Source organism: Phaseolus vulgaris, chromosome 7, assembly GCF_051622355.1.
Source record: "Phaseolus vulgaris cultivar YP4 chromosome 7, ASM5162235v1, whole genome shotgun sequence".
Taxonomy (NCBI): domain Eukaryota; kingdom Viridiplantae; phylum Streptophyta; class Magnoliopsida; order Fabales; family Fabaceae; genus Phaseolus; species Phaseolus vulgaris.
This window is the reverse complement of record NC_143504.1, coordinates 20,761,903-20,784,250: the sequence shown is the minus strand read 5'-3', so window position 1 is coordinate 20,784,250 and position 22,348 is coordinate 20,761,903. Positions and strand designations below refer to the sequence as shown.

General features: G+C 34.7%; 2 protein-coding genes across 3 annotated transcripts; both read right to left on the bottom strand.

Moving 5' to 3' along the window:
* Positions 1 to 2,549: 2,549 nt before the first annotated feature.
* On the bottom strand, positions 2,550 to 2,930 carry LOC137816977 (uncharacterized). Its single transcript, XM_068620170.2, has one exon. It carries the CDS (start codon positions 2,928 to 2,930, stop codon positions 2,550 to 2,552), a length of 381 nt encoding a protein of 126 aa, XP_068476271.2.
* Positions 2,931 to 8,683: 5,753 nt separating this feature from the next.
* On the bottom strand, positions 8,684 to 11,706 carry LOC137816959 (aluminum activated malate transporter family protein). Of its 2 annotated transcripts, none has more exons than XM_068620152.1 (6): positions 10,804 to 11,706; positions 10,583 to 10,723; positions 10,205 to 10,477; positions 9,972 to 10,081; positions 9,676 to 9,819; positions 8,684 to 9,386 (listed from the first exon to the last, which is right to left on the bottom strand). In XM_068620152.1, exons 1-6 carry the CDS (start codon positions 11,117 to 11,119, stop codon positions 8,901 to 8,903), a joined length of 1,470 nt encoding a protein of 489 aa, XP_068476253.1. In that variant the 5' UTR covers positions 11,120 to 11,706; the 3' UTR covers positions 8,684 to 8,900. The 2 variants fall into 2 exon arrangements, with proteins under 2 accessions (XP_068476253.1, XP_090161383.1); XM_090305257.1 differs by having other exon boundaries at positions 10,608 to 10,723; positions 10,804 to 11,625.
* Positions 11,707 to 22,348: the final 10,642 nt, after the last annotated feature.

Below are 22,348 nucleotides of genomic sequence, written 5' to 3'. Positions count from 1 at the left end.
ATACTTGTATACACAAAGCTTTAGCCATATCTTCTTCTTCTCATTCTACAAAGTCTATTGGAAGTGAATTAAAATCTTTAAAAACTCTTTTGAAAGAAGTTTCACAAACTGTGCAATCAATTGCATATAGACAATTGGAGAGTGAGACTAAACTTAATATTTTGACTAAAGCAAAGGATGAGAAGTCTCACATTCTAAAAAAATTACCTTCTCATGCATATATCTCTAAAGATCATGATTCTTTTGGGGAGGGAAGCATTAGAGTAAATGATTATTATCAAGCATCCCCTAAAAGACATAGAAGAGATAGAAAAGAACAAGAAAACACAAGAGAGGTTAGGGTAGACCAACCACATTTCCATGGAAAAGAAAATATAGAAGCTTGCCTAGATTGGGAAATGAGGGTAGAAAAATTGTTTGCTTCCCATAAAGAAAGAAAGGAAAGAAAAATACAAAAGAAGAGAGAGGAAGTCGAAAGGGAAGCTTAAGAAAAAGAAAAGCATGAGAAGACCCTTGAAGAACAAAAGGCGTGGGAAAAGAGTGTTTCTTCCCACAAGGTCATTCAACAAGACCAAAGATTTAAAAATACCTTTGAAAATATGTGTCTTGTTGAAAAACCTCAAAGCCTTACCTTTTGTAAAGGAACACTTGCAAGCCTAAGTGAAAAAGAAGAGTCTTTAAAAGAAGCTTGCATAGATAAAAATGAAATAGATTATTTCTCATATGTGCTAGGATATCACCAAGTGAATGTCAAGTTTTTTATAAGCATCTACAAAAACAAATTTTTATGTGAAGTAGGGCCTAAAGAAACTTGTCATGTCTTATTGAGACAACCATTGCAAAGTGTACAAATCCTTACAAACAATGGTTGTCACAACGAGACTATCCTTACACATAAGAGAGAAAGTCTTCATGAAGGAGAACTCATGGGACAAATTAGAGTTGATAAAACTCTAGAGCTTTTAAAAGGAAAACTTTTGTCCCCCATGAGAAAAGAAGTTCAAAGACATTACCTTAGGTACAATTCTTGTTTTCAAACTACACCCAAGGCAATGTCTCATGAACTCTATACTCCTTCACCTTTTGCAAATGATCTTTGGGAAGATACAAATTTCATATTAAAACTCCTTAGGACAACAAAAGGTTTTGATTCAATTTTCATGGTTATGGATAAACTCTTCTCTAGAGAAGTGCTACATCTTCATGGTTTATCCTCAAGCATAGTGTTGAATAGAGCTTCAAATTTCGCAAATCATGATTTGAGGATTTCCTTTGGAAAACTTGCAACTAAGTTGCACACTTTAAATTCTTATCATCCTCAAACGCATGGTCAAAATACATTTGAAAATCTAGCTCTTTCTAATATGCCTAGTATAATCATAAAGTGCACACACAACTCTAGAGATGAGCAAACATACCATAAAGTAGTTCACAAAACTACTTATTTTTCTACTTTTAAAGTTATGAGTGGCCTAAATCATCTTTCTCCTTTTAAGTTGTTACCATCTCCTATAGGATTTATGCCTAAAGAGAAAGTAACCACAAATGAACATTTTAAAATACATAAGATGATTAGAGACCACACACAACCAATAAAAGAGAAACTTTGTCCAAGGTTGCCAAAACCAAAAGAAAAACAAAAATGGCAACCTAGTAAAATTAATTTGCAAACTAACACTTATGCCTTATTTGATTATTTCTATAGGTGGACGTTTGATCCAGGAGGACAAGCTTTGGCGAAGCAAAAGGTTGCTATTCGAGATCAAGTCTGTAGATCTGAGGATAGATCTTCTCAAGAAGGAGGAGATGATGGACACCATCCAGCCACAATCATTCCCCTAGGAAGCAAAAAGCATTGGAGTTGAGGACAAATCCTTTTCAAGAGGGAGGGGATGATGGAAGAGGTCCAAGAACACCCTTCCATGAAAGGCAAGAGCCAAGTCAATAACGTCTAGGGCTAAGGGAGGAGCGTCTAGGCCAAAGGGGAGGAGCGTCTAGCTCAAGGTGGAGAGCGTCTAGGCCAATGAAAGGAGCGTCTAGGACCAAATTGCTAAGCCCATGGCCAAGCGAATCCATGCAGATTTGTTTATGCTACATGAAGGCCCATTAGGGGTAGCTTAGTATTAGTTGTGGTGTAAATAGCATAAACTTGATTCCATGAGACTTGACCTAGATTTGCTAAAGATTTGGTCACTTTCTAGAAGGATTCTCCACATGGCCATGTGCTCCATGTGATGTAAATTTGCATTTCGTTTTGATTAGCATTAGGGTTGCATTATGGTCCTCTTTAGCCTATAAAAAGAGGAGCCTACACCTTGTATTTTCAAGTTTATTGTGAGTAAAGTTATGGTGCCATTTTGTGCCAAGCTTTGCTTCTCCCTAGAATTCTAGGCTCTAAACTTCACATCCTTCACCTTTTCTTGGGCTGGCCGAACCTCCCAATGTTCATACACACCATGCACTTTCAAGATCAACATCACTCTTAGGAGGATCTTGCACACACACATCCATGGCTTCCGCACCATCTCTTACATGATTCAAGAAGAACTTCATGAATTTGCCATCAATAAACACCAAACTCGCCAAGCAAAACTGCATCCAAAGAACAAGTGACTACCAGACTCTTCCTCTTTCCTGCAAAATACGCACCACAAACTTTCTAACTGCACCCCTCTTCTACTAAGATTAACCCTAGTAGCAAGCTTGTTTTCCAACACCCTCCAAGCCAAAAGCCCTGCTGAAGGAATTGCCTTGGACCCCCATAAATTACGGAAAACCGGCGAAGAAACCACCTCATTATCCTTCCTAATAAGGTTATACGCAGAGCTGACTGTAAAAAATTGGAGACCCCCAACCTTCCAAATCCATTTATCAACCTCACCTGGGACAACCTCAACCCCAAGCAGGAGCTGGCTCAACTGATCCGCCATCGGATTCTCCCATTCGAAAAACGACCTCCTCCAATCGAGCTGCCAAACCCATCTTCCGTTAGTCCAAGACCCCACCTCCTGCAAATTTGAGTCTTTGTTAGAGCTGATGGAGAAAAGTCTAGGATATACACTCTTCAGCGCCTCCCCCTTCAACAATCTATCCTTCCAGAAAAAGATATCCTTCCCATCGCCTACTTTCCACTCAAAATTGTCTTCGAAACTTCTCCCTCAACCCTCTGAAGACCAAACTTCCTTCAGATCTTTCCACCAAAGAGAGCAGTTTCTACCTTTACCTTCCTCTCCCAAACCTCTCCAACCGCCGTACTTAGAAAAAAGGACTTCCTTCCAAAGGCCTACCTCAACCGAACCCAATCTCCAAATCCACTTCCCCAACAAAGCCAAGTTGAACTGCTTTGGATGTATGATTCCAAGCCCCCGGAACTCACGAGGCTTACAAACCAAGTTCCAGGAAGCCCAAACAATCTTCCTTCCGTCTGCCCCCATCCCCAGAGAAAATCCCTTTGAATCTTGATCAACTTCCTTTCCACCCCAGAAGGCAATTTGAATAACGACATAAAGAATAACGGAATAGCAGAAAGCACAGACCTTATCAGACAAATCCTCCCAGCCATCGACAAAATTCTTCCCTTCCACCTGCTTAATCTGGCCTGCACTTTCTCAATCACTCCGTTCCAAAAAGCACCGCGCTTATGACTTCCTCCAACTGGCAAACCCAAATAAATGAAAGGAGAAACCATCGTACCACAGTTAAGAATCGCTGCGAAACGCTGAAGTATGACCTGGTCCATCCCCGTTCCTCCGATCCTACTCTTCGCAAACTTAACCCTTAACCCAGAAGAGAGCTCGAAACACTGCAAAATCGCCTTGATATTAAAAACGCTTTTGGTATTTGCTTCACAAAAGAACAAGGTGTCGTCCGCGTATTGTAACATATTTACCTTTACTTTATCATTTCCGACCTCCAAACTGTCAATCAACTTCTTCTCTTCTGCTACCCTTGTCACTCCTTCTAACCCTTCTGCCACAATAAGAAAGAGAAAAGGGGCAAGCGGGTCGCCCTGACGAAGACCCTTTCTAGGAAAGAACTCTTTAGTTGGACTCCCGTTAACCAAGACAGACACCGAAGCTGACTCCAAGCATCCCTTTATCCACCGAATCCAGCGATCACAGAATCCTAACCTCCTTAGCATGTAATATAAAAAATCCCAATTCACATAATCATAAGCCTTCTCATAGTCTACTTTAAAAAATATACAACGATTTCCCTTTCTCTTGTAATCCTCAATAACCTCATTTGCAATAGGCACACTATCCAACATACCTCTTCCTTCAATAAAAGCCGACTGTCGTATATCAATAATTTTTCCAATCACCTTTTTTAAACGCAAGGAAAGCGCCTTAGATATGATTTTGTACAAACAACCTACTAGAGAAATAGGTCTAAACTCTCCCAGCTGTTGAGGATTTTCAACTTTTGGTATCAAGCAAATAAACGACACATTTGATCCTTTTGGCCAACATCCAAAACCAGCAAAATCTTTTGCTGCCGACATCACATCCTTCTTCAAAATGTCCCAACAATATTTTATAAAACCAAAGTTAAACCCGTCGGGGCCTGGACTTTTTGAACTATCACACCCCCAGATCGCAGCTCTAACCTCTTCTTTAGAGAAATCTCTTACTAACCAATCATTGTCCGCCTCCGAAATGGTATTGAAACTAACCTTATTCATTCTGACCTGACACGCATCGTTCCTGGCGAACCTTTCTTCAAAAAACTTACAAACCTTAGCCTTTACCTCCTCCTTATTATCACACCATTTTTTATTGTCGAAAACTCCATGTAATTGGTTCCTTGCCCTCCTCCATTTTACCACTGAATGAAAGAACTTTGTATTGAGATCCCCCTGCTTTAACCAACTCTGTCGTGCTTTCTGAAATAAAATCGCCTCTTGTTTGGACTTAGTCTCAGAAAGTTTAGCAAAGAGAGACTTTCTTTCATCCCTTTCTGACTCCACTAACCCGTCCTCATCATCCCGAGAGTCTAATTCATCTAACATTTCCTGGATTTCCTTACTAGCCTGATTCACGTCTCCGAAGACATCCCTGTTCCACACCTTTAAGTCTGCTTTTAGCTTTTTCAACTTTTCTTTAAACACAAAAATCCCCCCTCCTGACACCTTGTAAGCAGACCAACTCGAACTCACGAACTTCTTAAACCTACTATCCTTCAACCACACATCCAAACATCTAAAAGGCTTCGGACCCCAGTCCACTGAGACTTCCTTCAAAATAATTGCACAATGATCGATATTGATCTATTTAGGACCAGTTGTTGACTGTTTGGCCAATGCTCCAACCACTCCTTAGAGACCAACACCCTGTCAATCTGCTTTTTACCAGACCATTGGGCTTGAACCAAGTAAACTTCCTGCCCACCAACGGAATATCTACCAACTCTGAGCTATCAATGAAATCGTTGAAGCCCTTTATTTCTCTAGAATAATCAGAAGACGAAACCAAGCTCTTCCTTTCCTCCTGCCTTCTTATAGAATTGAAATCTCCAATGATGCACCAAGCCTTTGTTAATTGACCCTGTCTGAGACCGCTGATCTTATTCCACATCTCTCTCTTTTCCCGTAGAGAACCAGAACAATAGATATTTACAATAGTAACTTGGGTCCCCATGCCCCTCTTCCAAACCCCTTCTAACACTGAAAAGTTCCTACCATTCACAAAACTGAACAACTGAAACGCCTTGTTGTTCCACATCGTAATTACCCCGCCTGCACTGTTAACCGCTTTGTTTTCCACCCATTCCACCTCATTGGTTCCCCAAAGGAGGCACACCTTTTCCCTACTAAAATCCGAACACTTCGTCTCTTGTAAGCACAGCATGTCCACCTGCTCCCTGCTGATCAAATCCCTGACGTAATTCCTTTTTACCGCCCCTCCTACCCCTCTGATATTCAGACTAAGAATCTTCATTGACAAACTTACTCCTTTCTTTCCACATTCTCCTCGTAGTCACTCCGCCTTGATTAGATAACGAATAAATGTCCTTTACCACTACGCCTTCACGTCCAGGGAACGAAAACCCTGCTTCTTTCCCTACTCCCCAGACTCTTGTAGCCACGTTCTTATCAGTCTTCACCCAGAAAATCCGGTTACAATTCTCAATGGCACTGTTAGAAGTGAATAAAGAATTCGACGAACTGCCTGTTTGATGAACCAAAAAAAACTTGATCCACTGAGGGATGTTTTTCTTCTACTTCACCAGCCCAGCCCGCCGACCTACCCTTCAAAAAAACATTATTTCCCCCACCTTCCGCACCACCTTCCAAGCCCGCCCCCAACCCTGCTGACAAACTTCCGGGGGGACAAGCTCTCCCACACTCTCCCGAGGCTGGGACCTCGAGCCCCCTTGCCTCCTCCATTTCATCTAACATATCAAAATCTCTGTTATCTAACAGTCCGTGGATTACTGAAATCTTTGGATGAACATTTACAAGTGTTCTCAGGCACCCAACATCTCCTTCTTCAACCACCCTGACCCCAGACTGTTCCACTTCATCCAAAGAAGGTCTTGTACCTAAGGAATCTTCAACCCTACTCACAAAACTTGTTTGTATCGAATCACATCCATCTACAACACCCTCGTAACCGCCTTCCTGGGAGCACGTATTCAACTCCCCTCTATTTCTCAAAGAACTCGGAAGTGCACTTTGAAAAACCCGCGCCTCTTCACTCCCACTCAATGCACTGCTATCCAAGCACCCCTTCAAAGGTGAGTTTACCTTTAAGGGTGAAGAGAGCCCACGGTCATAAACTCCTTGCACACCATCTTCATGAAACTGCGCTCCTACCCTTTCGGAGTCACTCCCCATTGGAGTATTCTTATTGCATTTAATCACACCTGCATCAGAAACACTTGTTGCCTTTTCAGCTGCTGACTTGGTCTCCTTGGAAATGTCTGCCACATCATTTAAAGATGATTCCACTTTCTCTTTCTTAGCATAACTAAAAGAGCCGTGCTCAATCAATGATTCCGCTTTCTCTTTCTTAGACTGACTAAGGGAATCGTGCACATTCAATGACCCTCTTAATTAAACTTGAGCCACTCCCTCGTGCAGCTGGCGCTCCTTCCCAAGGCACTCCAAAACCAACTTGCCCTGGACGGTGTCTTCAAACCCCATCCTTCCTTCCCCAGCGGCGCCCGCTCCTCCTTCTCCGGCAGCCCCGTCCTCCGACCCCACAGAATCGCATAAGCTAGCCCCTAGACTTCCTTCATCGGGGCTTGCTTCAGTATCAACTTCATAAGTACCGCCATCCCATTTGCCAAGATACATCTCCGGGAAACTCACCTCCTCCACGAAGGTGACCTTGCACGAACAACCATTGATGCACAACTCCTTCTCCACGTTGACTGCGGTGCTTACCATTGTTTTAACTCTAAAGCGAGCAAACTCCATTGTTTCTCTTTTCTCCGTTGCTTCGTCAATCTCCAACACCTCCCCCACCACAGCCCCTACTTTGGAAAAGCTCTGGTTGCACCAGAACTGTAACGGGATCCCTCTGCAGCGTATCCATGCACAACGTTCTTTCGGAACGAACGAACCATCCCAAGGCGTAACCGTCGGGAAGACTTCATCGAACCAAGATCTATTATCTGCTAAGATCTTTCGCAAACTCCCTCCTTCATCACATGAAAGCAGAACAAATCTTCCTCCAAGATATCTCAGTTTGACTAAGCTAAAACCTCCCATCACAAAGCTCTCCTTAATCGTTTGCAGGCGAGGAATCTCCTTGAAACATCCAACAAAGCTTCCTTCTAGCCACGACTCCTGATCTACCTCCACTGTAATCTGATAAACTAACTCGTCCCCTACAGAACTGCTTACCTTCTCACTAGTTTCGTTCTTGGCTACGCCCTCAGAAACGACTTGAGCGAATGAAAAATGTTTCGTCTGCTTTCCCTTCATGCTCCCCACTTCCCTAGGATGCGTTGTGCTCGGCTTTGGATTCCACCCGAGTCTAAACCCTTCATTCCTCTGCTTCCTTGGTCCATCCTTCCTCTGATACTTGGGAAGGTTCACCTGCAGCTTCCAGGTGCCAATCCAAATTGCATCCAACTCTCTTTCCAGAGAATGAACATCATTCACTCCCTGAAACCTTACAAAACCAAACTTCTGATTCCTTGCATTGAGTTTTCTTGAAACAAACACGTCCAGAACCCTTCCCCACCTTTGAAAGACCTTCCAAAGATCTCTCTCCATAAAATGTTCAGGAAAGTTTGTGAAGAAAAAAGAGGTATCCGCCATCACTCCCCTCCTTCACCGGAGCATGCACGTTATGTGCCACAAGAAACTACCAAACACGCTCTCTCTCCTCTCTCCTCTCTCCAAAACTTACTTTTTCAAACTAATAGGTCAAGACATCCTTAGTGTCTCTTGTATATAGGTGTGTGTATATATTCAATCATTTTTTTCTGAAAAAAAAATTGATGTAATATAATTAAACATTAATAAATTCAAAAAATTAAAAAAGGTGTTAAGAGTCTAAATTGGTAAAACAAAAATGCTAGAATGTGGAGAATAATGGTATCATTTTGACTTTAGTTTATGTTTTTTCTTATGATATAATTTGATGAATCTAATCCCTCTTCACACACTGCATGCAACATCTTGACGTACGTAGCAAATGTTTTGATATTTGTGATTTGTGAACGATGCTTATAAAAGTGGCATTGCTTATTAAACAAGAACATATAATACAAATCCGGGTCCATAATGGTTAGGAACACATGTATGATTGACAAACAAAATTACAAGGAGGGTAGATTTGGATTTTGAAGGGTAAATTTACACGTGTTGACTAGGTCTCTGATCTCATATACACTATTCATATATATTCATGGATCAAAGAATGTGCAAATGGCGTCATGTGTCTTCACACCATTTGGAGTGTTCTCTCGGTTTCCTCATCATTCTGTTGGTCTGGGGAGATCTTGCTGTCCGGTGAATGTTGTTTGGATTTCACACACATTTCTGGTTGGAAATTAGCTAAATCTGATAGTTCTTCAACAGCTTCAACAATGCCTTCCACTCGTGCAACAATTTCAATAAGCAAAGAAGCTACTGTTACAACTTGAACAATTTGCATAAGTGAGATTTCTACTTTTGCAGGTAGAGGAATATCAGATGGAGCTGTTTCTGTTTGTGTACTGCGTTTTGCATTATGAACCAAGTTTGGGTAACAACTTAATAAACTTCGAAGCTCTTGTGCAGCACTATTCATCTCTGTAACCCGAATATCAAGTTTTGAGGATTTTCTCATCTTCCTCATTGTATTTGCTACCTCTCTTATGACACTCGCACAGTCTGCACCCACTTTCAAGGAGATGCTTCTCATGTTCTTCTTCATTTCATCCGAAGCCTGCTCAAATTAATCAAGTAAACTAATGAAGCTCGTGTAAATGTATCAAATTTTTTAATAGTATATACTCATATAGCAATCTGAGTTAATTAACATGGTTACCACATCAATTACATATGAAAAAACCAGATTTGCAATTGAATGGTTTCCTTGAGATTTTTCCGAAGATTTGATAGATATAAATTACATACACTACTGTTAAGAAAATAGTATAAATAAAGGAATGCAAAAGACAGAAGAAAATGAAAAATAACAAGACATTACTCGTAGATATTTAGGTATATATTACCTTGTTGTCTGAGTTTATGCATCCAATAAGAGCATCTAAGCAAGAAGCACAACTACGCATTGATGCTCCAATTTTAACATATTGCCTCCATGGGTGACGAAAGTTGAAGCGACCATGAGTAGGCTCCCATCTAGCCAAGTTTGCCTACAGTAACCATTATTGTTTAGTCACACTATAGATACCAGGGTAATTTAAAGCTTTGCACCTCTTTTTATTCATGTATGTAAAAACTATCTAAGTAAAATAAATAAAAAAATTTACAAAGAAAAAAGTCAGAGTTACAAGTATATGTATACCATAGATTCTTCTGTTGCTTTGGAACTTAGCACACACTTGTAGCCTAGCAACTGTTTATCACTGTCTTCATCCGGGGTTTCACTGCCATCAAAGTACTGAGCCACACAACCTGGAACACATGCGACACAATTATACATTATTCATGGGACTGGGAAATTTTAAGAATTTCTATTCTCTGTGAGTGGAAGAAAATAACATGATTGTAATATGCAAGTCAAGATTGAGAACTGACATTGTAAGGAGTTGGCGAGTTTGTCGAGGTTCCCCGTGACTAAAACAAAGAGCTCAAAACCAGCCCAGATGGGGCGAATGACGAGGCTAACAATTATGCACAATATGCTGCCAATTATAATGGTGAACATCCTGTACTGTGCCATAACCAGCAATTCATCAACCCGATAACCCGATATTGACACCAAGCAGAAAGTGAGGATGAATATCATAGCACCATAATCAAAACGAGCCTTTATGGTAGGGATGAATCTGGAGAATGTTGCTGCTGAAGCTGAACAAGCACACGGAAATTAATTAGCTACCATCAAGTGTGTAACACATTCAATATTAATTGTGTATGTATGCACATAAAACTTTATTTTGTTGATGAATATACCTAAAAGAAAGAGAGAGACTCCTACAATTATTGGTTCAAATTGTTCTCCTGCTCTACTAGCTACCCAATGTACACCAATGCCTAGAAATCCAGCAAGGGAAGTTCCACACATTCGGTTAACAGTTTTATATATCGTTGCACCTGCAATTTGATTCTCACTGCTTACATATCACGAAGGAAATATATGTCATAAGAAGTGTTACAGATAAATTTGTACCTACCGGCTGTGTATTCAAACACTACAACCACAGTCATGACAGCCCACATAGCATTTCCTCCAACGCCATCATACAAAGGCTTCCAATAGTAGAAGAGAGAGACAGCTGAAAGAGCCATCCCTACTTTCAAGCAATGGATGAATTTTCTTGGGTCATTCACACCCAACTCCCATGCTTTCTTCACAAACTTGCACAGCTTCAAAGCCAAACCTGCTGTAACTGCCCACATGCAACCAACCACCTTGCTCTTCAATGTGTCATCTTCTTCTACCTTGATCCTCCATTCTACTTCTTTTGTCGCTTCCTTGCCACGAGCCATCTTCTTGACACTAATGCTGTGTATCTCTTAAATCAGCAAGGGTTCTGGAAAATATTGTTAGACCAAGATCAGTGACTAAGGCTTTAATCAAATGCCTTATGCCACACAAAAACTTTGTTAGAGCTAGAGAAGTAACCCTGCATTTATAAAAGAGGACAAGTGTTGGATGCCTCAATTTGATATAAAATAAAAAATATTTTTAATTGCAGTGAAAAAAGGAGGGCTTGAGTCCATTAACTTTCTATAAGCTGGTAGACTTATATTCTATTCTTAAGACGTAACTGATGTGTAAGAGCACACTGACACTATCCCACTCAAGTCTATTGTTCTATCTTTTTCAGTACTAAAATGTTCCAATTCAAATTGTTGTGCCTAATATATGCATAGATGGCCATGTTTTAATGTATTTATACTATGCACGTGCCTGCAGAAAAACAGAAAGCACGTAACTTAATGCAAGTTGTATCAATCAAACAAAAATAGCTAGGACTTGACCTAACCAAGATAATGCATTATCTCAACTTAAAGGGTTTTTCAGCTCATCCTGTCAGTGTTGACGATGTAATGGTGAATAGTAAAGTTAATATGCCATTACTTACATCAAAATGGAATAATATTGTCTTGAGAAGTCATGGGTCCTATGTCAGAAAACTGTGTATCTGACACTCATCAAATTAATACAATCAACACTAATTAAGCATTTTTTTACGTATGATCAAAGAGTCACTATGTCAGAATACTTTTACATATGTTCATGTTTACAGTTTCTTCAAAATTTATATATATATATATATATATATATATATATATATATATATACATACACATTAACTTACTCAGTTTCTTCAAGAATAATTTTTTTTACGTACATGTATGTTATAAACGGGCAATATGTTGCGTATTTGAGTATTATTGCTGTTATACAAACAACTACGTATTGTTTAACAAAGGATATTTGATCGCCAAATAGTAAAAGAAAAGCTACAAGATTCTATATATACATAGATGGTTTTCTTTCTTAATTATTTTGATCAGAAAAAGAAAACTCAAAATTGATATTTTTTTGTTCAACTTTTATGTGCTGTCTGCCACAAGTTGTGGATGCAAGCATTAGTATTTTTTGATGAATTTAAAAACGTATTAAACATATGGTGTGACTTCCACCCCTGATTTACATAGGCATGCACTTCCACATATTTTAGGCCATGTTCACATGAAGTTATTTTCTTTAGGTGACCTAATTAAAACCAGAATATGGGGTAGCACCTTTGATATCCAATCTAATAGTAGCATAGTGACTTGGTCCACCATCTCTAGCATTGCTTGCCTGTTGTACCGCACACAGGCGTCACCTGATTCTCAGTGGCACGGTTATCAGATCATTTTTTCTGCTGTCTAAATATGGATAACAAAATTAGGAATTATAGGAAGCAACACGGAATGAATTAGGTCATGAGTAGGACTTTGTACCTTAAAACAATTTTCTGGCCAATTAGGATTCTGGGAATTTACAATATATGGGGACACCATATTGGTCGTATCTTCTCTTAGCCTTTTGAAATGACAGGTATGTATAAATATATATATGGGAGAGCCCTTATCTAACTCCTTTTTGGTGTTTGCGCACTATTTTTGAAAAGTCAATCCAACTATCAAAAGTTGCTTATATAAATATATATGTTTTACTATTGTCACCATTCTCTTCATGTCCTAATTTGTTCTTAATTAATCAAGTTTTAAAATTGTGAGTTGCAGCAACATAAATGTATTTGCCTACTTTTAGTTAAGTATTCGTACAAAGCATGCGTCCGGATATTTGTGGGAATCATAGATATCACATCATGCATGTTAGATCTATAATTTTAAATTTTTCTAATAAAGGGGTTCAAAGATACAGCTACTAAAAGACTTATTACAATATATACACCATATTATAATACCATTAGTGTAATCTTTTATTTGCCATTTGTCAGTTCGAACTTCTGCAGACGTATTGCAAACAAACAAGCTACTATGCCTAAAAATGCAACTCACTATAAGGAAAAACCACTTTGATTTTGCAGTGTTGATCAAATCAATTGTAATTGACATATAAGATACCTCCCACTATTATCTTGTGTTCCTAATTTCATGGACATAATCACTAGTGTAAAATATCTATTTGACCACGTCTATAAACACGGGTTCAAAGTTTATCTGAAAAAACACTGACAATTTTGTGGATTAAGGTAACATATAGATAATAGTTATGATAACAACGGTCACCTATAAAAAAAAACGTAATATATAAACGATGATTTTATTCGAGAATCGTAATCTATATACTAAAAATAAGTGATGGTTTTGAAGAAAATCGTCGTTTAAGTTAAAAAAAAAAAATTATAATGATATTTATGATCTAAGAATTGTTGTCTATGAAATTATTTACATGTTTTTCTCAACTTTTCTCCCTTGGCATTTTCTTCTCCACTGTATTCGTTGTGTGTTATCTATGCTCTCCAATGCCTTTATTGCTTATTATCTTTGTTTTGTGTTCATTTAGTTTTTCTTTTGCGTTTTATTTGTTGTCTTGATTGTCTTTTTTGGGTGTTGTTCCTCCGCACTCCAGTCACATGCTCCACACCTTCGCAGCTCTCACCACCTCCTCCACCAGATTAGTTAGTTTTTTAGGATTTTTAGTATAATTTTTTAATTTATTCTTTGTCATTATTATATTTTTTTAATGAATTTAATATATATTAGATAATATTTATTATTAATAATATTTTAGTTATAATTATAAATTTAAATTTGGTTAATTAGTTAGATTGTTAATTAAATTATTAGTTAGATCATCATTTAAAGTATTAGTTTGATTATTATTTAAATTATTATTTAAATTAGAAGTTAGATTATTAATTAAATTATTAAATATATTTTTATTTAAATTATTAGTTTAATTTGTAAAATTAAAAGTGATTAATTGGTTAGATTATTATTTAAATTATTTATGATACTAATATTATTAACAAATTGTAGTTTAATTTTAAAATTAGAATTGATTAATTTTGAATTGGATGTATAATTAGAATATTTTGGAAACTTCTTGTTTTAAGTATAACACTATCCATATTTAGTATTCTTTCATTGAAAGATCCTTAGTTTTCCATTTGATATTTAATACATTTATCTACTTCTCCAACTGTAAATGTTTTTTCAAATATTTTATAAAAAGCAAAGGAGTTGTACCGGTAAGAAATATATTGAATCTTGAATTGTAGTTGTACATTTTGAGAAGAGTAGTCATTTTTTATTAGTTCATTAATCCATAATTTGTAATCTACATTTCATATATTTTACGTAATTTTGGTTCATTGCACTTTGTATTATCTTCGGTGCATATTTGATTGTGGAGATTTTGTGTCACCACTTTCATTTCGTGTCACCTACAGACCAATGCAAAATATTGTGAAATATAAGGGATGATGATTAAAGTGTATGTATTATTGAAGTAATAATATAAGTGAATCTTCTCAAATGGGATATGGTCATACCTTTAATAAAAAATGTGAGATTTGACATGCATTTAGTCAATACCTCAATGATAATTATAGAACATGCACATGGATCGAGATTGGATTAATTCAACACAATTATTTTTTTCTCTCAATGCATTTGCCTTTAAATAAAGAAAATTATTCAAATACTGTTTTTTGTTTTCTGCAGATGGATTTTTGATCCTAAAGGAAAGAAAACAACGAATAAAGGTTGTAGCCAATGAGCTTCATGCAAGATCTGGGGACGTATCTTCTTTCAAAATGGAGGGTATGATGCAAACCCATTTATCAAGAATAAAGAGGTCACAAAGCTAGAGACTTGATGCTGTGAGTTGATTTTAGGATTGCACATTTTAATTGGTTGCTCTTGTTTATGATTTTGAGATTAGCAATATAAGGTGAGAACCCTAAGAAGATTCTCACTGGACACGAATTTAACCAAGTGGTTAAGTAAGTGTGAAGGTTCACTTCAGAAGGGAAAAGAGAAAAACACAAGAATAAGGTGATTATGATGCAAAGGGCGAAAATTAAGAACAATGGAAGTAAAGGATGAATGAAGATAACCAAAAGAAAATGGCACAAAAAAGAACATAAACAAGTAACATAAATGGTACAAGGAAGGATGGAAAAAAAGGTGAGATGAAGGAAGCTTATGGTGAAGAAAGATGAAGATGATCACGCCACTTTGAGGGTGGGAAACTCCAAGATAAGTGAAGGAAGAGTCGTCACTTTTAATGCTCATACACTCAAGATAAGACCCAAAATATTTAGGAGACAAAGTTCACTAATCACTCAAGCAAATTTTCTTTACTATATTCAAAGTGAAAATACATGAGGCAAGACACTCTATTTATAGGAATGGGTGCCTTAGGGGGCAAGATGAGGAAGGGGTAGAAAAGACATAAAAGGGGAGCGGCCTAGGGGTTTAACCTAGGTGAATGTCGCCCCTTAGTCCTAGCTTTTAGCTGTTAGGGCTACCTTCTAACCCTAATGGACTAGGCACAAGCTAAAATGATAAAAACACCCCCCTATTATGCTATATGGACCCCACTCTACTAAAATTGAAAACAAAGAGACTAGTTGGTGCTCAACTCCCATGGCTTGGGCTCTGCTCCTAGTAATCCTCTGAGAAATGATAGGCTCTGAAGTAATGACTAGTGCTCTGGGTCATCCTTCTGAAGAGTTGGGCTTGGTCAGGGAATGCTCTATCTCTCAGGTCTTCATCACTTGATCAAGACTTTACTATGAGTTTGGGCTTATTTGAGTCTATTTGGGCCTCCAAACGATCTTTTGACCCAAGTTCAAAATTAGAGAGATCACTCTAGATATTTTGGGGAATCAAGAATACAAGACCTCTATTTGTAAAAATTTTACAAAGTAGTTAGGAAGTTTTAGGCCTTGTATTTTAGGTCAAAGTAGAGTGGGGCGTAAATAGAAGAGAGAGGAGGTGTAAAATAGACAACAAAAAAGGGTGTAAATAGAAATATAGACAATAATGACATGAAGGTTCACATGTTCGGCCCTCAATGGAGAGGAGTTTACTCCAATGAAGACGTGTCACTTGTCACTCTCCTAATGGAGAGAATTTGCACTAATAAGGATCTGACACTTGTCACACTCTTATTTGAGAGGTTTTGAGAGACTTTCTCCTATAAATAGGAGTCTCTTGTACATGCATTTTTAAACTTTGAATTATGTAATGAAATGTTGTCCAAATTTTGAGACAATTCTACTTGTTCAAAGTTCTCTCTAGAGTATTCTTATTGCATAATGTGGTTCTCTCTCCTAATATGGTGAAGATCATGGTCGAGAAAGTACCCATTGCTAATGCTGCAATTCATGTGCCAACAAATGAGGTATTTACTGTGCTACAAGCATTTCAGACATTCGTAGTCTAGCCTAGAAACTTCGTTCTACGTATTCAAAAACCTCGGTAAGAAAATAAATTGTAAATATTAATTTCTATTTATGTATTAATATATTTGTACTTTTAATTTATTGAAAATATTGTTTCTTTTGCAACAACAATGTCAGAAACCAAGTCCTCAAAGAAATAGGCAAGTTATTTCTACCGACAATCCTATAGCCGCATTTTTACATGTTGTTGTGGTCATAGGTACAAACCCAACGAAGGTTCTGTGGGATGTTATTGTTTTTGGAAGAAAAAAGGACATCCCATTATATATGCATATGTATGATGTGTTAGAGCTTGCAGCTGGCAACCAGGAGCTTAATATATCGGTCATTCAGTTATTGACGATGTAAAACTCTTATACATTATTTCATTTTACTTTATAATTAAATCATTGATTATGTTTTAACTAATTATACTTGTAGCTATATGTCAAGAGTATGTATCAATGAGGGAAAAGAGGATGTCTATGGATTCATGGATCCCCAATCAATTAATCTTTTGGAAAATAAGAAAATTGAAACTCAAACATACATCACAAATTGCTTTGTTACAAGGGGAAACATATATATTTCACCTTATATTAATGAGTAAGTACAATTTTTAAGTTGTCAATTATTACTACTTCATCACTTGTAGTTATAGTAATGGTTTTTTCAATGATGGCATAACTAGAAGTTACTTGTGATATCCCTAAATGATCACGCTACTACGTGGTTCTACTTATTGCATAAGAAGTCACTCACATATCTCAAGCAAATAGTGGATTGGTAATTACATATGTAAATTACTTAAATGTTCTCTAACTTGTATTTTTTTATTAATTACCTCATATAATGGATATAACATTTTGAGAGGTCGACCAAGTGCAGAGTCTGATAAGCTTACATGGTTGTACCTAAAGGTTATTGATAAGTTCCATAATTTAGTGATATTTCATGCAAAAAAGATAGGCACTCTAATTTATGAATTTGAACCTTTTTACATAGTTTTGGATTATGAGATGAATAAGAATTATTTATTCCCAAGTTTGTGCTAATTTCAAGAATCTAGGGGAATATGGAGATAAAGAGCTAAAGAAGGAATGCACAAGTAAAAGACAAGGAGAAAAGACAAAGTTGGAACATTGAAAACTCATCAAGAGCTCTCTCTCAAACTCGGTCAAGCGAGTTCACTCCAGTGAAGTTGGGTTTTCTCGTGAAACACGCTTAAGCAAGCAATATCTCGCTTGAGTCATATGTCACTTAACCTACATCAAATTAGGTTAAATAGAAGGCGTGAGGCAAAACCCTAGAGGACAGAGGTGTTGGGTTTATTAGTGCCTAAGTTCAAGAGGGGAGGGGTGAATTGAAGTTATAAAATTTTCGCAAACACAAATTGGTTTACAATATATCAGAAGAAAAAGAACAAATTGATTCTAAAAAGAACAGATTAATTTTTCAATACACTTTAACAAAATCAAAACTTGTTCAGATTAGAATTGAGATCAAACAGAGAAAGTTAATAGAACTAGATTGGTTGATATTCAAACAGCTTGAAGAACACAATTTTTACCAAAAGATCAGCCAAGTTCTTTCACCATAAATCTTCAAAGAGAATGAATTTTTAACCAAGATTTAATGAAGAAATTGTTTGTCCTTAAACCAATTAAAAACTCATATTCAAAAGGCTTTGTTTATGATTAAAGAGATTTTCCAGATCAAGAAGAACAATTTGAGTAAACCTAGAAATAACAGGTTCAATTTTAAATGAACAGTTTTCTTTCTTGACAGATTATTCAAAATATCATAAATGAGTGCGGGGAAGAGAAGAATAAGGCAAGCACACTTTATACTGGTTCACTCATAATGAGCTACATCTAGTTTCACCTTACTCCAATGTGGAATTCACTAAAAACCAGCTGCAATCAATTACAACACACAACAGTTCTTGAACTCTACAAGAACAATACAACTAAAGCTGAAAAACTCTATTTCAGCATTCCTTGCACTCCAAAAAACCCTATCAAGGAGTGACTTACACATAACACCTTTTACAAGAATGAATAAAGGAAATATAACACCTGAAAGAATATGCAAGAACTCAAAAACAGTAGCTCAATTACAGCAGAACAGCACCAGCACCTTCACCAAGATCAAGGCTCTCTTAGAACAAGCACACTTGAAGATCTTTTTGAAAAACCTTTCAAAAACTCATTCCAATACTTCTTCTCGCACATAAAACGTTTAATCTTTGTTAAAACCGTGATTGCTCAACACCATTTCATGTGAGAAAAGCCTTTCATTATATAGAAATCAGTTTCTAACAACTTTTCAAAAAATAGTTAAAAAGTTGTTATAAAAACAACAGATTAAATTTAAAACTAACAAATTATCTTTCAGGAAAAACTGTCAGCTCAGCTTAACTGAAATAACTAAATGAACTGCACTTTTGGTGCCCTAACAAAATTTCGAAAAACCTTTCAGCAAAACAAAAATAAACCTATTGTTTTCCAAACAAACAGATTTATTCCTGTGCAATAACTTGATTCTTGAGAAAACTTTAAAAATCTTTTGGAAAACATTTAATCACTTCATGTGTTTGATCTTACCCCCTTGATTAGGCATCTAGGATAGGTCATGTAGCAAAAGCCAACATTAAACTCACACTAACCTAAAACAAGATAACCTAAAAACACATTACAACCTTCAAAGCAAACTAGCTATTTTCTTCATCAAACACACACTAAGACATGGTAGAGAAGAAGCTTCATCCATCTTCAACAAGAGGGAGGATAGTCAAACATAGAAACCCTAAATGAGGCAGATGTTAAGGAGAAACACCTTGGATCTTCTTTTCTTTCTTTCCATGCTTGTAATTGCCAATATGAGTGGCTAAGTCTTCCCTTTGGAATTGGATTGGGAGTAATTTGTTCAAACTCTTATGTATTGAGGTGATACTTATTTATAATTTTTTTTTTCTTAATTGAAATTGATATTATCATTTTATTCTTAAAGTTTGAATCTTTATTCATGATTTTGATCCTTAGATTTGACTGGAAAGTACTTTTAAGTATTTGACCTAAATTATAATGCTTAACATATTTGAATGCTAGAAATAGATTTGAAATGTTAATTGTTTTATAACATATGTTTGTAATGATAATAATTTTTTTATAAATATGCGAGGAATCGATATTTAGAAGACAGTCTTAATAATTTTGTATGCGAGGAATCGATATGAATGATTTTTCTATGTGCATCAATGTCAATCTAGTAGGAATGTTATATATTTTTATTCATTTGAAAATACAGACGAGTGAGAAGGATTAACCCTAATCCCAATTTTCTCAATTGAATTGTCTAAATCGTTTACTTTGTTTTTATTTAACTTCTTACATAAATTCATGATACCATCAAACTTTTGCACATCTTTTGATATTTAGTGAATATTATACTTGAGAATTTAGGAAATTTCCTTATGGGTTCGATAATATTTGTCCTTAGGGACAATTTATTACTTCTGACTTGGTACACTTGCCGAATTAAGGAGTCATCAGTTATTTATTCATTAATTAATTTCTTATCTTCTGTTGTGTGTGAAATAAATATCTTTATTAAGTCTTCATTAATATTCACTACAAGAAAAACGCGAATTACATACAGATTATTACATACGGATCAAAATCCGTATGTAAAATCAACATTACATACGGATTTTTACATACGAATTAAATTCCGTATGTAAACAGGTATTACATACGGATTTTTTCCGTATGTAATTACATACGGATTATATCCGTATGTAATTTTTGGCGCCATGGAGCGGGAATCAAAATCCGTATGTAAACTGTTTACATACGGATTTTTTCCGTATATACAGGTTTACATACGGATTTTTTCTGTATGTAATTACATACGGATATAATCCGTATGTAAATATTAGCACCATAAAATAAAATTAGCAGTGAATGGGATTCGAAAATTTAACCACTACACTAAACAAATTCTTTAGTTTTATTATGATTTTTATTATACTTATTATTATTAATAATACTAACAATATTAATAATACTAACAATATTAATAATATTAATAATACTAACAATATTAATAATATTAATAATACTAACAATATTAATAATATTAATAATACTAACAATATTAATAATATTAATAATACCAACAATATTAATAATATTAATAATACTAACAAGTAATAATACTAACAATAGTAACAATACTAACAATATTAATAATACTAACAATATTAACAATATTAATAATACTAATAATATTAATAATACTAACAATATTAATACTAAAAATATTAATAATACTAATAATAATAATAATACTAACAATATTAATGATACTAACAATATTAACATATGAATCACATTTAATTTATCTATAATCTACTTGAATCTAAACATAATTTATTATATTATCTATTAGTATGAATCAAATTTAATATATGTCATACTCATAGTCATCATATTACCTATTACATTAAAATCAACTATCATATTAATTATTATTTTACGATCATATTGACTTAATTAAGTTCATTATAGGTAGTTGGTTTTACTTGTGTGTTATATATAGTAAAGAATATTGTCAACAAACAATATTATCTTTTAACATAAAATGATGACTTTTACATTAACTATTAATTAAATCTCTAATACAGATTACTAGTTAGCATATCATTATAGTTTAAACTATATTAATTATTCCATAAATCTATGTAAAAAGTTGTTACTAAATAACCCTTTCTACTAATATATAAATCATAATGACAAAGTGATTAAATAATTTATAATTTAAAATATTTTAAAAATTATATATTATATCAATTTTAATCTATGTAAGTAAATATTTGAAAATAAGATTTTTTTTATCGACAAAGAATAAAAAAAATTAAACAAAACATTTTAAGGATATTTCAATCCTTATACAAGAATCTCAAATCAGAAAAGAAGTGTAAGATACAAGCACCTATATAGTCATCTAACAAAAACTTCACAACTACCTATAATAACCTATATTTGAAAATAAGATATCAAATAATTTTATATTAATATATATATATATATAATATGAAAGTAAATTTTGAATTTAACCATGAGTTTTAAAAAATTAATGATTAAATAAAGAAATATATTAATCAATATATATATGTATTTATAGTATTAAAGTTATATTAATATTATATAATTTCTTCCTTTTTCTCTCTATCTATCTATATCCGGATAAAAGTAATATTACTCAAGTCAAATAAAACTACTATACACACACAATAAATATCTAAATGTATATTTATATCAAAATTAATATTAATAATATGAATATAATATTGATAATATGAATATAATATTAATAATATGAATATTAATACTAATAATATTAATAAATATTAATAATAATATGAATATTAATACTAATAATAATAATATTAATAATATTAATATTAATAATAATGTTAATAATAATATTAATAATAATATTAATAAATATTAATAATATGAATATAATGTTAATAATAATATTAATAATATTAATAATAATATTAATAAATATTAATAATAATATTAATAATATGAATATAATGTTAATAATAATATTAATTATAACATTAATAAATATTAATAATATGAATAATATTAATAATAATAATAATATAAATATAATTTATTTTATTATTATTAATATGTATAAATTATATTAATATGTATAAATTATATTAATATGTATAAATTATATTAATATGTATAAATTATATTAACATGTATAAATTATA